At 34.5% G+C, this 16,565-nt stretch overlaps 1 protein-coding gene across 1 annotated transcript in view; it reads left to right on the top strand.

Annotated features, from left to right (window-relative positions):
* Nucleotides 1–15,334, top strand: part of ERBB4 (erb-b2 receptor tyrosine kinase 4) — a 529,970-nt gene extending 514,636 nt beyond the window's left edge. The window contains exons 25-27 of the mRNA XM_032594121.1: nucleotides 10,633–10,680; nucleotides 11,467–11,764; nucleotides 14,544–15,334. Coding sequence (XP_032450012.1) covers nucleotides 10,633–10,680; nucleotides 11,467–11,764; nucleotides 14,544–14,989 — 792 coding nt within the window. The 3' untranslated portion in view covers nucleotides 14,990–15,334. The remainder of the gene's footprint in view (nucleotides 1–10,632; nucleotides 10,681–11,466; nucleotides 11,765–14,543) is intronic.
* The last annotated feature ends 1,231 nt before the right edge of the window (nucleotides 15,335–16,565 follow it).

The raw sequence follows: 16,565 nt of genomic DNA, 5'->3' as shown, positions 1-16,565 counted from the left end.
ACCATGGTGAGGAAACTTTGAGATCAGACCTCACCTGCTATAGAGTTTCACCTATGTTTCCCCTTACTCAGGAAGACATATTCAAAGGACTCCAAGTAGAGTTTTTTCTACCCATAATAAATCGTAAACGTATTTCCTAATTAGGCCTATGGATTTTGGCTTGTTAGTAACTAGCTGTGTGACCTTGAGGAAGATCGCTGGTCATCCCTATTACCATAGCTGAAAATCGAGTGTGATTGGGTGATCTCTGGCATCCATGTAAGATTTAAGTTAGATTCTCTTATTTCAGGCCTATTATATATTTTGACTTCTTCATACATATATATATATTTATATACACATATGTATATATATTTATGTATATAAATATATATGTATATAAATATATATGTATATATGTATATAAATATATATGTGTGTATATACACACATATATGTTTTATTAAAGTGTCAGCCATTTTAGAATTTCAAAGAAAATTATTATGGCCATGGTCCTGGCTAATTTAAGTTGACTTTGGCAGCAAAAAGTGTAAATGGGAAACTAAGAAGTACTGTGGTCATTTTTTTTTTTTAATTTTAGGAAATTCCAATGTGGTTCCCAAATAGGTGCAGGAGTTCTTTGTATATTTCCTTCTCCCTTTTTATATGCAGCAAAATCAAATTTGAAGGATTTTTGAGAATGGTAAAACTGCTTAGACTATAATCAACCAGTAGCTCTTGGGGAAAGCTTTTTTCTCCTGGGGTGCTACCTTCAATCTGATATTCATTTTGGCTCAGATCAGTTGTAAATACCATCCTGTTTCTGCGAAATGTAACTGGTGTTTGCTCTGGGCTGATGGGACAGCCATGTGCTGTTTGCTCTGTCAGTAGCTGTACCCGAGTATCCACAGTACATTATTCAGATCAGCTCTCATGAACCAGCTGTCATAATTCCAGGTGGACCGTTCAAAGTCTTTTTACTCACAGCAACAGCTGTTGCCACGCTGGTAGCTTAAAGAGCAGTAGTTGGATGAATCAGCCATTGTTACAAATTCACTTTTTATCTAGTAAACAGTTTGCACATACTAGCGTGACTGAAGATATTTCCAACCTGGTCCGCACTGAAGTGATATGAACACTGTAAGCCTTATCTGTATTTTGTTAAATTGTTTGCTTATTACCAACACTTATCTTTTAAGATACTAAATAAAATCTACATGCCAACATTAGATTTACAAAATTTGTAATTCTATTTCCTGTAATATTGCTTTCAATCTCTCAGTACACAACTACGCCCTAGTTTTTTTTTTTTACATTTGCACACATAGATTGCTCAAAATATTATTACTGTTACTTTAAATATGTGATAAAATTTCCAGAGCTTGGATTATTGCTAAGGAGGAGATTGAAATATAGAATATTTCACTATTGCATCATTATTTGCAAGTAAAAGAAAACTCCAAACAACCACTAAAGAAATATTTTTAAATAGAGCTCTCCTACATAGTGTGTTAGTTAACAAGATTCATTTGCTGATAAATTATATGCACATATGAAAAATAGTAAAAGCAAAACAAAACAAGCTCACAAATGATCTGGCAGCCTGTGGGAAAAAAAGTGTTAGTTTGAATGGGTTAAATAAGCCTTTATTATTTTGTTTGAAGCTATTAATTTTCTTATTGTGTGTATGAATACATATATACATGCATGTGCATTTATGCACACACGCACACACACACATACACAGACACACACAAAGCCTAAAATTGTGATTTAAGTGTTTACTAATATTACAAACAGAAGTATGTGATACCCGGGCCAAGGCATAGCATTTTAGATTCAAAAGTGATGGCATTGAAATTCATAGTACTTATAGTTTTTGGCTTTTCTCATTCTCAAACCTGCCTATACTTATTTTTTTTTACTTAATTTTTTAAATGATTTCTATAATCCCAAACATTATCTCATCGTATAAATAGTTATAGGTAGATATAGCTATAGATAAGCATTGTTAAGGCAAAAATATATCAACTAATAAGCTTATTATATGTGGATATATATATACACATGATCAATACTTATATAAATATAAAAATCAATATGCATTTTGCATAAATATAAATATAAAAGAAACATGTAAGTGACTATTAATTTATTTTTAAATATTAAATAAAATATTAAATATATTATAAATACAATATTTAAATATTGAATACAATATAAATATAAAATTCATTGCATAAATACACAAATATTTTATATAGATACAAAAATCAATATGTATTTATTTTTAATAACTAACTTTTATAGCTAGAATGTTTAAATAACATATTCCCTCTGTGGAGGGCAATTTGTATTGTAAATAAAGTACTACTTTAATAAGTGCTGCTTTTAATTAATCTGTGTGTAGATAGCTTTTATCACAGTATTTAATACTATTAGAGTATTTCTTTTGTCTAATAAACTTATAACCTATTTAATAGGAAAAATTGACTTCTGTCTTATAATCAAAGCCCCATTAAATTCACTGTAAGAGTATATCAGTATGTAATTCAACTGAAACCAAATGCCATCATGGTTAAGGCTCATGCTTTTGGCTATAGTAAGGAAATTGTATTTTACAGAAAAACATTAAAAATGTACCTGACTTTTTATCATTATTAAATGCCATTTGAGGCTGTAAGGTATAATGGGATGTACATTAGATGGAGACTCTGGGAACCCTATTTCTAGTACTGTCAGACATGTGATTTGACAATTAACCTAACCTCTTAGAGAATCAGTGTTTCATGAGTAAAATGAAAAGTTTAAATTATAATACTTCATTTTACAATTGTATTTTCATTAGTCACCATCCAAACATGGTCTTGTTTCCCAAGAATATGCAGTCATATATTGTATATAGGCTAAGTGATACTTTATAAATACTCCATTTAGAAAAAAAAAAAAAGAAAGAAAAGGTGCTTCATATACTTTGAAAAGATTTAAGTAAGAAGACTGTATAAGATGCTTTTGCTATCATGTTAATCACATTTTACAGTATTTAACAATGGTGTGGGCTTAAGGCAGAATATCCATTTTATACACAAATAATTTGTCAGTTAAAAGTGCATTTTCTCACTACCTATCCCATAGTCCAGTTTCTCTTTTCAGAGATAAATAAACTGGGGGCCCAGTAGATTAAGGAGTTTGTTGAAGGTCTCATGGCATAGTGGCAAGAAGTTCAAGAATACAACCTTCATGGCAGAAGCCCACAGGTGACCACTTGTTCCAGGACTATGCCTTGTTGTCTTCAGAGTTTCCTGACCTCAATGCATTGTCTGTGTACTAAGATGTCTTCATTAAATAATCTTCATGATGTTAGGTTATGAAACACTCAGGCAGAGAGGCAATTTTAGGATTCTCTTGAAGACTTAGTCAGATTTCCCAAGATTTTGGACATGGTAAACTCTTAATGATTTCACTTTTACTCTTAAACGTAGATACTGCAATTGAACCAGATGTTCTTATGGATAGGTTAAAAATTAGGAAAAATAGGGGCGCCTGGATGGCACAGTCGGTTAAGCGTCCGACTTCAGCCAGGTCACGATCTCGCGGTCCGGGAGTTCGAGCCCTGCGTCGGGCTCTGGGCTGATGGCTCAGAGCCTGGAGCCTGTTTCCGATTCTGTGTCTCCCTCTCTCTCTGCCCCTCCCCCGTTCATGCTCTGTCTCTCTCTGTCCCAAAAATAAATAAACATTGAAAAAAAAAATTTAAAAAAAAAAATTAGGAAAAATATCCATACTTTTTCTAACTGAAATGAACTAGTAAGAGGTCTTTAAGAAACCTCATAGAAGTTCTCTTTAGATTTCTAGCAGCATGTGTTAACTAGAAGCTAAGTGATAACTAGGAAATGTTTCAATACCATAACACACTTCTGAAAATAAATATAGACATGCAAAAGAAAATTGCCAGAAACCAACCAACGAAACAACCAACAAAAAAATTTAGAATATGCACCAGGATAAAGAGATATAAATTCTATGTGATTACTAATCTCAAGAAGGGTGACAAAAGTCTTATTGTTTATCTTGAATGAAGCTAAGGAATGTTGGCACTTATGTAAAATCATGTTTCCTTATACCCTTTCTTTTTTGACTGTGCTAATAATGTCCTTTGACTTTTTCATATAACAGCAGCAAAGACTTAAAGAAACAAGGTACAAAATGAGGAATTTTCAGCTTCATTTTATTGACTCATCTAGCCATGAATATTTTAAAGGGGAATATCCTCTTGTTTTATGGATATTTGGAAAGAGTATAGGAGTTATTTCTTGGAGATATAATAGTTTACTTACCTTTAGTCAAGTTGGAAGAGGAATTTATTGACTAAGCCATGGAGTAGGAATAATAAATCATAAGCAATTGTGCTGTCACAGAAAATCTTTGAATCTATCTATCTATCTGTATCTATTTATCCATCAACTCCTGTATGAGCTCTTCACATTCTACTTATAGTTTCCTTTTCAGCTTAAGGCCTTGTAGTTCATTAAAATGCAAATAAGCTGGGAGGAGTGGTACTATAAAGCATCATTAGTATTTTATGGCTAAGGCTAGTGAGTCAAAGTCCTCCTTGAAATTAATTTTTCACAAGAAAAAGAAACCATGAGAACTCATGTGAGAGAAGAGTTGAAGCACTGTGCAACGGCAGAGAGGGGTTCTACATGTGGCATAATAAAAGGGTAATAGATTTAGATAGCCACTAATGGCTGTGTGTACATGGGAGGAACTTATAGCTTCCCTGGTCCTCAGTTTTCTCATCTGTAAAATGGACATCATGATTTTTAGTAACGATATGTACCTTGAAAGGTTATGAGAATAAATAAAACCTAAAATAGTCTCTGGCGTATGGTCTCTCTTCCTGTTTCTCAGTTGGCCTAAAAGTAGTCATTTATTCATCTACAAAATAGAATACACATTGTGATTAATTGGACTTCAAGATCTGAGTTAGGAGAGTAGAGTTATTAATTTTGATAAAAAGCACCATGCCTCTATACTTTGTAAATTCTGAATTGTCTCCCATTCATATTTACTGATTCCACTCATACCCTCCCTTTATTAAAATTTCTTTTCAGTAATAGAGTAGATGAGACATACAAGAGGGATAAGATGTTCCAGGGTTAATGAAAACTGAACAAAGGATAAGAGCCCAAGTTAATATTCCTTCAACTGAATCACAGGCTTATTATTAACTATTTGTTTATCTATTTAATATTATATGGTTTTATATATTTTTATTTATTATATCATTATTGCTAATTTATTTATTTTGTGAGTGAGAGAGTAAAAACTTAATTTTTTTTATTTGTTTTTATTTGTTTTTATTTTTTTCTTCCGGGTGATTCTTTTTTTTTTTCTTCTTCTTTATTAACGAGTGTGAATCATCCCATATTTAAGTTTGCTTTATGGTTGATTCTGAAATTTGGAGTGTAGTTTTATATTTCTCATGATGTTCCCAATGCTTTTTTTCTTGATTATCAAAGACACATAGAACTTTTTAAAATAATATCTATAACAACATCCATGTTTTTTATTGAAGTATAATTGGCATACAATATGTATTATTTTCAGATGTACAATATAGTGATTTGACCGACATTTGTATACATTGTGAAATGAGCAGCACAATAAATTGTAGTTACCATCTGTGACCTTATGAAGTTAATATGGTATTATTGACTATTTTCTCCATGCTGTATGTTACATCCCATGACTTTATTTTCTAACTGGAAGTTTCTATTCCTTGATCCAAAAAGCAGCATCTCACAGAATCAAACCAAGTAGGTAGATGAGTCCATTAGCCAATAAACACATAACATAAATAGACGAAAGATGTTTTGTGTGATTTATATATACATACGTGTGTGTGCCTGTGTGTGTGTGTGTGTGAGCCAGCTGCCTAGATTTGTTTGGTTTCTCTCAGTTCTTACTGGCTTTTTGTCTATGGACACATTTTGTTTGCTTTCTTCTGGATTCCAGCTTTATGAAAAATGAAGATTCTAAATAGATGTCTCAAACTCTGTATGTTGAACTCAGTTGTGAAAAAAATATATGTTACACCCATACATCAGAAATCGTACATAATGCAAAAACCATTTTATTTGTCTACTACCTGACCTGTAAAAATGTGAAAATGCCCATCAGAGTGTTAAGAATATGTGACAAGGAGGATAAAAGATTGAGAATCCTTAATAGTTACATGTGGAAGTGTTTTGGTAACAAATTAGTACTGATGAATTGGTAACATCTTACAGAGACACACTCTGTTTTAGTTAAAAGGATTTAGCGTATTTCTTGGCCCTAGAAACTTTAATCCTATAGTTAATATTGATAGGAACAATTATCTGAAGTTAAAAAACCAAACAAAACTCTCATTAAGTGCATGTTTTTTTTTTAATTTTTTTAATGTTTACTTATTTTTGAGAGAGACAGAGACAGAATGTGAACGGGTTGGGGCAGAGCGAGAGGGAGGCACAGAATCTGAAGCAGGATCCAGGCTCTGAGCTGTCAGCACAGAGCCTGACGCGGGGCTCGAACTCACGAGTTGTGAGATCATGACCTGAGCCGAAGTCGGACGCTCAACCGACTGAGCCACCCAGGCACCCCTAAGTGCATGTTTAATTTAGGTAGAAGTTAGTCATTAAGTATGTATTTTTGTTAGTTTCCTAAGAACATAGATTTGTATCATTTTTTTTTTTAAATATTAAAGAGGAAATCCATCTGGTTTAAAATTTCCCAGGGATAATATTTAACAATATAATGTTTTAATGAACACAATAAATATGAGAAATACAGTGCATGTAATAAGACAAAGTTTTGCATTTTTATCATTCAAATGAAAGATAAATTTCAGGACATGATGTATGTAAAGTGCATTTAACACTGTATTTGATACATTTGCTGATGTTTGCCTTCCCTATAACCTCTGGCATTTCAGTCCAAGTTAATCATACAATGTCCCAGTGACAGGGCCACAAAATTAAACTTGACTCTCTCTATCACCCTTACAAATCCCCCCACCAGAAACAAACTCCCTATCACCTGCCAGTTTATAACCAACTTCTTTCTATCTCTGTCCTGCTGACAGTAAATCCCCTCACTAGCTAATTGAACAGATGCACCCAGTATTTCCAGAAGATCCACAAAGCTGGGCTTTGATGGACAGCAGAAAGTGGAACAATGAGAAAACAAAAGCCTTTAAACTGAGAGCACTGCTTTGTTCTGCTTAAAACTTTAAGGTCACTCCAGCTCGTTCTGACTATGGGGATCTTAATTTTTACTCCACCAATTTACTTGCAGCTGTCATTCTTTCCAATATTAAAAGTTCAGCTCTTCAAGTGTGGGGAATTGGGGGGAGAGGGGCGGGAAATGAGAAGAGCTTGTTATAAACTAAAAACAGCAAAAACAAGTAAAATCTGGCTTGGCTCTCAAGTACAAAAAGTTATTTTCAAAGCCTATAAATTATGACATAGTGATTAACATGTAATTTAAATATATTTAAACAACAATTATATCACATTTCCAGCCCAGCTAATTGGCCTCACAGATGTTCCCTTGTAGCTGCATTGCCCTTCCAGGGGGAAATGAATGAGGTGCTTTTTATCATGGAAAACAGAAAAGAAAAAAAAAAAAAAGCAAATGAAAAAAATGAAAACAGAAAAATAAAAAGCAGCCAGTAACCCTAAAAACAATGAATGCTTAAGGGACTTTGCCTAGCATTTTTTTTCCATTTTAATGCAGAAAACTAGGAAAAGCATGAAGACACTCCTATTACTGTGATGGTATCTGGCAGTGTGTCCAGATATAGATTTGGCAGGTTGCTGACGGAAAGACTTGTCAAAGCAGGGACAGTGCCTGCATTCTAATATGGCATGGCCTCTCTTCAACAGATCTAGTTATTTTTAACACAACATCTTTACAATTGAAGGCAGTCCAGCTCACGTAATGAATATATATAATAAAGTATTTCCTGATGAAGAATGACTTGTAACTTGTTCCTTTGATCATCTATCCCTCAAGTTTTATAAAATGCAAAATGTACAGCAGTCAGTGCTGTTTCCTAAGCTGTGATTCTAGTCAAACACGAACCAGTACAGCAATTGTTGGAAGGTTAGAGGCCAAAGGAACAGCAGTAATTACTAATATTTTGGAATACCTTTCTTCTAATATGTATTCTTAGAATTCAAATAAATTCACCGCAGTTTCATTTTACTCTTGCCTTTTCTTCTAATAATCCCAGGTAATATTTGATCATTCAGTGTAAATTGCAAAAGGCCAGTGGTCATGTCTCTCCTGGTGCCTAATGGTATCTCCAGCATATTCGTTAAATGCTTGCTCAATAATTGGGGTTGAATGATAGGACAAGACCAAGGTTGAAGATATGATAAAGTTCCACTAGGCAGTTGCCGTATTTTTCCCATACCATCCCTCTGTTTTGCATATCACTGGCAGCAAATTCCTCTCAAATTTTACGAGCAAATGTATTTAGCTTCATTTCTAAAGGATAACAAAATATACCTGTATTTAAGGTGATGTAGAGAACAGGGAAACATTTTTAAATGTGTCTTTGATGAGTAGCTCTGGCATTTTGATTGCTTGACTTTAAAAATCTGATTTAGCATATGTGAATATTTAATTTTTTTATATCCTCTTCATTTGCTTAGTAGTGCAGAGCTTACAAAATTCACTTATATATACCATTTTACTTTGTATTCACTAAGAGTAAGACAGAGGACAAGGATAAAAATGAGGGTCTGAGATGTTTCTTGACTTATCACATCACTTGTAACTGGGACTGGGGCTAAAATATCTAACAAATCATAAAACAATGTGTCTACTAGACAATACTACCTCCTATGTATAGCATGTTAAATATATCTCTACTTTTCCGCATCATGATCTTCAATACGTTCCTAGTTATGTCATTAGAGAAGGAAAGAGATTAATATTTTCTACGCCATCATGTAGATGACTCAGTTATGGGGAGAGTTGAAATGTAAACTTAATGTAGGAGTTCAGACCTTGTCCCTTGATTAGTCCAGTTAATTATAGGAAATTGTGTTATCCAGTTGTTATTAATTTACATTAAACAGTTAATCTCCATGGAACCACATTCTGCTTAGAATGTTTTATGAACCTCTAAATTGTAAAAACATTGGCCTGGAATAATACTTAGCCAAGTTTCATACATGTATGCAGAAAATGCAAGCTTCATAACATCAGTTGTTTTTACCTGAATTATTTATGATCTCCAGTGTCTAGAAAAGGGCCTGGCTTAGTAGACTAAGGTTCTCAAAAATTGTATTTAATGGATATGTATATTAAGAAACAGTGTTGATATTCACATAACCCGCTCTATTTACCCCAAGGAATATTGTCCTTAATATTTTATCATATTCTTGTATCCACTTTTTTTAACCCATAGGATGGAGTATTAAGTTATAAGAATACAGATGCCCTTATTTTAATGTTTATTTATTTTTTGAGAGAGAGACAGACAGACAGAGAGCATGAACGGGAAAGAAGCAGAGAGAGAGAGGGAGACACAAAATCTGAAGCAAGCTTCAGGTTATGAGCTGTCAGCACAGAGTCCAAGGTGGGGCTCGAACCCATCAACCATGAGATCATAACCTGAACTGAAGTAGGATGCTTAACCAACTGAGCCACCCAGGAGCCCCAGATACCTTTTTTTTTTTAAATGAAATCTGATTTTAACTGATTCTAAATACATGAAAATAATATATATAAAGCATATTTCCACGAAAGGAATTAATTTTCCAAGATTTCCTTCCTTTTTTTTTTAACTTACAAAAAAATAAGACTCTTTGAAGAGAAAACAGGTGTACCTTTTTAGTTTTTTAATTAATTTATTTAAATTCAAGTTAGTTAACATACCTTGTAGTATTGGTTTCAGGAGTAGAAGCTAGTGATTCATCACTTTCATATAACACCCAGTGCTCATTCCAACAAGTGCCCTCCTTAATGCCCATCACCCATTTAGCCCATCCCCCCACCCACCTCCCCTCTAGCAACCCTCAGTTTGTTCTCTGTATTTAAGAATCTCTTATGGTTTGATAGTATGCACCTTTTTAAAGGAAAGACTAAGAAGTTGACCCTTTGCTGAAATGGTGAAAAACAAATGTAACTTGATAGTAAAAATTATTCAAGGAAAATTGAAATTTGCTTTTATCTCCTTCTAGATAAGTTTCTTTTTACAAGGGAAAACCAATGCTGTGGCATGTGGCCATTTCAGTCATATAACATGTTAGGAAGGAAATGGTTCTTTATTTAAAACTACATTTAATAATTTACTGTCTTTATCTTTCTTCTAGGGTTAATCAGAAAAATATTCATGGTCAACTTAGTTTTTAATCCATTTAAAAATTTCACTTTTTCTGTATATTTTTTCTTTCAGGGATTGAATTAAAATATTTCATATTCTCAAAACACATAAATAAACTCACGTGTAGTCAGGATGCATAAAAATTTTACCATTTAGCAAACTTCACTGTTGTGCATGTTTTCCTCTTTGGTTCATACAACTCATGCGGCTTTTTTTTTCTTTTCATTCATATTACCTCTTATTATATCCATCATTCCATTTTTCTTTCCTATTAGAGTGAAATTGGACACAGCCCTCCTCCTGCCTACACCCCCATGTCAGGAGTAAGTATTTCACAATCAACCTTCATCTTTTTTGTATTTTTGGTCTTCGCTTATCATGTTTCTTCTCTCTTGTCTCTCCATAATTTCCTCATTTTGCTTTTGCCAACAGTGAGTTCATAATTTGCTGTAGATTATATAGCTGGGCTTTGTGGATATGTTTTATCTCAGGAGATAATCCAAAGTTGAGATATCATGCATCAACAGTAACTTTTGATTTTTACCTGAGGGATTTACCTGGACTCATAAATTATGCTTCCGGTTGAGGAGGTTACCTTTTATTCCCCCCATGATTACAGGTTGTGTGCGAAAAAGTCAGAGTCTCCATGAAGATTCTCTAGTTAGGTACTTGGAGACTCAAAGTCAGAATGACCACAGAAGAGAAGGCAATAAGGACATATCATCATCCAAATGGCATCACTGTGCTTCTGTTCTTAATGGCGACTGTCTACAATCAATAGCATTTCCATTTGTCACGAAATATGAATTTTATATAAAAAATTGGCAACTGTAGGGAAATAATATGAGACACTTTTTATTAGGTCATGTGTTAGGTGGTCAGTAAAATTTAAATATTTATTTCCAAATTGTTTCCCCATGATTTACTTTAAAAACCAAATTGGAATTTTAGGTGTTTGTAACCCAAGCTTGTTAGCCATTCAGGGAAAAAACTCAATTAAGACACTCTGACTTTTATCTAAAAGACAAGATCTCATATCCTTTGGGTTGTTTTTTTTACAACTATTCCTAATACTAACTTCCATCCAAATGTGTCTCTCCTATTGACAGAACCAGTTTGTATACCGAGACGGGGGGTTTGCTGCAGAGCAAGGAGTGCCTGTGCCGTACAGAGCCACGACCAGCACAATCCCAGAAGCTCCAGTTGCTCAGGGGGCTACAGCCGAGATTTTTGATGACTCCTGCTGCAACGGCACCCTACGCAAGCCAGTGGCACCCCATGTTCCAGAGGATAGCAGCACCCAGAGGTACAGCGCCGACCCCACGGTGTTTGCCCCAGAACGGAGCCCACGAGGAGAGCTGGATGAAGAAGGTTACATGACCCCTATGCGAGATAAACCTAAACAAGGTACAAACAGAATGTTCAAAAATGATTGCCATTCAAAATTCACTCCCATCAAAATAAGCAAAGTATAGAAGGGAAATTGACAAACCACTGGACTGGGTAACATTTGTGACCCGGAGAAGGCCTAAGGTGCTGCTCTATGTAGTATGCTATCCAAATCCACAGCATTACATCATCTAGAATTGCATTCTGATTTTTTAGAAATCAAAATCTCAGACACCACCTGAATAGAAATCTGCATTTTAACAAGATCCCTATGTGACTTTTATACATAATCAAGCTTGAGAAGCACTGATCTAAACATATCTTTATTGAAATATTTGAGTGAGGTAACATATCACAAGATTTCACAACCATTACTTTATTGGACTCATATTGAAGATCATAAAGACTGGTATTTTCATGGCACCAATAAAATATTTGGTCAATTCTTTAAAATTTTGTGTCATCAGAATGACTGTTCATTATAGAATATTATGATTTCTTGTATGACGTATGACACATTTCAAATGTTAAAGTTCTGACACTGTGTTTACTTGTATGTCTACCATCATGTCTTGAAAATATTCAGTTTGTGGTTCTACAAAGTACAGTGATAACTTTACAGAGCTGGTAGTAGAAATGTTAGACATCCAAATCAAGTGACATTTCACTTTTGAAAAAGCCACTCTCCTTCCATGTTAAACAGCATCACAAAAGGAGAAGATGGATGATTGTTATTTAAAACTGATTACTGTGTCCTAGAGTCTTTGGTGTCAAGTAAACTTTAAGACTCTCTGCAAGGGTCCATTATGTTCCTGATTATATGGTTATATTCACTTTTATAAAATGCAACTAAGGGATCCCTAAGTTCAAACTGTAAATAACCTACTAAAGTTTATCTATCTAGATGTATGTAAGATAGTAGTGACACACACGTAGGTTTCGAGAAGATTTGGCAGATTCCCCCAAAAGTAGAATACTCTCTGGGAAGATCCTCAGCTCAACCATAGAGTTGTTTCTCCATTTATAGCTACATGGCTATGCAAGTTTGCATCAGGACAATACATAAGTAGATTCCATTGGTGTAAAGTAACATGAACTTTCTAAGAAAACACAAGCCAGTCAATATAGACTCAATGTAGAGCCTCCTTAGATTTTGTCTCTGAATACAAGTTTCCATAAAAGATTTTTGTACTCCAGCCTGCTTCTCAGAGACTAAAGAATTTTAGTATAGACAGACACTCCTCCGCTTTCAGGAATCTGGTAGGGAAAATCAAATTCTGCCTCCTGTGTAAGTTTTTACATACATTGTTCTTAAAATGACAGTTGCTTTGAGAACCATTCAAATTCCAACATGTTATGAAGTGAAAAGTTCTCCCTACTTCTTTAGGGACAATAATGAAAACAGTTCAGTAGAATGAGATTGTTCAATAGGAGTTTTAGATCTGAATTCTATCTAGTTCAATACTAGTTGTATCCTTAATACATCTTTTAATCTCAGTTTCCTGTTTATAAAACTGAAAAGCTACAGCTTGTCCTTCCTTGCTCATAGGATTGCTGTGAGGATGATGTTAGTTCCTGTAATTTCTGTATATGATTGTGGGCTAATCATTACTATCTTTTAACTTGCACAGGATGTTAAATACTTAACCATATTCAGCAGTCCTGTATCCAGGGAAAAATAACCCTGAATTGATGATTTTTTTTTTCTCTACTTGTCAAGCTAAGTATAGAGGTTAGAAAATTTGTTTCAGAATGATGGCATCTCAACAATTGTGCCCTTTTCCTGGCCCAACACCAAAATAGGAATAGGTAAAGTGTCATTTCTGTGGATACAGTGAAAAGAGAGGACAAAAAGTGGGTCTACTCTATGTAGATGTGTATACTATATACACAGAGGTGGAATTAAATTTAAGGAGAAAAGTATTGGTTAACAACCTTTAAAAAAATTCTGTGTCAATTCCTATTTCATATTGATTTATTAGATGGAATCATACAATATAGCCACTCTGTGACTGGTTTCCACCTACAAAACAGTCATTTCATATGATTCAAACTAATAGTTTGCTATTTTGTGATGATGGTCAGCCCTTGGAAGTAAATGTTATAATTATACTTTATTCTTAAGCATATGTAGTCTTAAACATATGTAAGGCATGCCAATTTAATGATGTTAGATGTCCATCAGGTATTTTTATCAGTTGAGTCTTTTCCTTAGATGTTTCTTTTCCTATGCATCAGGCTTTCTATGAAACATCTGTAATCAAATCTATTTTACCTATATGAGCATCACAGCAAACCACACAGACTAAAAACTGCTATTCCTTCACTTCATCCATTCATCTTAGCATGGAGTTAAGCTATAGACATTTTGATTTTTCAATATCCTTTTAAAAATTCAAATTTCTTCGCATTTAAAAGCTCTTTAACCCTGATAGATTGTCTTGTTTTCCAACAAAAAGAATGCCGACTTTTAGAAAACAGAAGCATTTAAACAAGTGGCCCCATATATAGGAGATAAAAAATACAATTAGGAAAAAGGAACAATTTAGGGGACAGGAATTCTGCTTCTGGCCTGCGGTGCCTTATTTAGTCACTAAGAGTTTTGGCCCACTTACTCTTTTTTCATATGACAAAAGTAATCAACCAAGCAATCAACATAGGTAATCAACAAAATAGTTTTCGTGAGAATTCATGAAGACAAATCTGTGGCTTCATTGTTCTGGAACAAGAAGCTAACCATCCTATATAAACATTTTCCAGAAAGTGGATATTAACTGATATTTTTGTATTCCATCAGAATACCTGAACCCTGTGGAAGAAAACCCTTTTGTTTCTCGGAGAAAAAATGGAGACCTTCAAGCTTTGGATAATCCCGAATATCACAATGCTTCCAACGGTCCTCCCAAGGCAGAGGATGAGTATGTGAATGAGCCACTGTACCTCAACACCTTTGCCAACGCGTTGGGGAATGCCGGGTACCTGAAGAACAATGTACTGTCTGTGCCAGAGAAGGCCAAGAAAGCATTCGACAACCCTGACTACTGGAACCACAGCCTGCCACCCCGGAGCACCCTTCAGCACCCAGACTACCTGCAGGAGTACAGCACAAAATATTTTTATAAACAAAATGGACGGATCCGGCCTATTGTGGCAGAGAATCCTGAATACCTCTCTGAGTTCTCGCTGAAGCCAGGCACCGTGCTGCCTCCTCCACCCTACAGACACCGAAACACTGTGGTGTAAGCTCAGCGGTGGCTTTAAGATAGAGACACGCCCGCTCCAATTTCCCTGCCGCCTCTCTTTCTCTTATGGTCTTCCTTCTATTCCCAAGGCCAGTAGTTTTGACACTTCCCAGTGGAAGATATAGAGATGCAATGATAGTCATGTGCTCATCTAACTTGAACATTAGAAGGAAGAACTGAAAGAGAAAGACAGGAGGAACCACACTGTTTCTTCATTTCTCTGCATGGGTTGGTCAGGAGACTGGAACAGCTAGGGAAGGACCAGCAAATATAAGGCAATACTGCCTGCTGTCAAGCTAGTTCTCAACTTTTTCCCTTTTTTGTCTCTTTCTTTCTTTTTCTTTCTTCTTTCTTTCTTTTTCTTTCTTTCTTTCTTTCTTTCTTTCTTTCTTTCTTTCTTTCTTTCTTTCTTTCTTTCTTTTAATGCAGATGCTTGAAAGACCCATGCTATCTGTTCCTATCTACAGGAACTGATGTGTACATTTTCAGTATCTTTGGAAATCCTAATAAAGTTTCCATTAGAAAAAAAAGGATAAACTTTTCTATAACATATGATAGTAACTGAGATTGAAAATCTAGTTTCTTTCTTCAACACTTTCTATCCTGACAAGCAAGAATGGCCAACTCAGCTTCCATAATTTTTAGATCTCTCTCAAAGTTATAGCTAGTAATTATGTTTGGAGGGTTTTGTTTTGCTTTGTTTCGGTCTGTCCTTTTATATTATTTTTATTCCTATATTTTGACTTTACGTTCTAATTGCAAATATTTTTACATCAGTGTTTCTCATGTGTTGCTATAAATTGACAGCATTGTAAAAAATATTTTAATATGGTGGAATGGCCATTATTTTAAATATTATAGTCTTTAAAATTAGAAGGGGAGGCCAAGATATTAGTCAAATGTAACGTAAATCTATTGAATATGTACCCCCCACATCCTCTACACTCGTCAACATTTTCTTCTCCATAAATGACAGTACTCAATAGGCAGTTGGAATATAAAGAGTTAAAGGGAAACTAAGAGACAGTTCTGTGTGGTTCATGAAAACTACTGACACTTTCAGGGGTGGTCCAATGGGGAATCCATTGAACTGGAAGAGACACACTGGATTGGGTATGTCTACTTGACAGAAACTCAGAAATGTAGTTTGCACTTAAGCTATAATTTTATTTGTTCTCTTTCTGAACTCCATTTTGGATTTTGAATGAAGCAATATGGAAGCAACCAGCAAAATAACTAATTTAAGTACATTTTTAAAAGAGCTAAGATAAGGAAAGACTGTGGAAATGCCAAACCAAGCAAATTAGGACTTTGGAACAGTATCAAGAGAATATGGTGAGAGGTCCAGCACATTATCTACAAGTGATATCATATTTGCTACGCAAAGAAAATTATCCAGTTTGTATACTCCACATGAAGGAATGCAAGTAAGGATTGGCTTGATTCCATGGAATTTCTAGTATGAGACTCTATTTATATTAAGTAGAAGGTAACTCTTTGCACATAAATTGGTATAATAAAAAGAAATACACAAACATTTGCAGTTTATAGATAGGTTCTTGGGTCAAAAGTTGTAA

The sequence above is a fragment of the Lynx canadensis genome, chromosome C1, assembly GCF_007474595.2.
Source record: "Lynx canadensis isolate LIC74 chromosome C1, mLynCan4.pri.v2, whole genome shotgun sequence".
Taxonomy (NCBI): domain Eukaryota; kingdom Metazoa; phylum Chordata; class Mammalia; order Carnivora; family Felidae; genus Lynx; species Lynx canadensis.
Note: the sequence above shows the minus strand (reverse complement) of the source record. Positions and strands in the feature narration are given on the sequence as shown.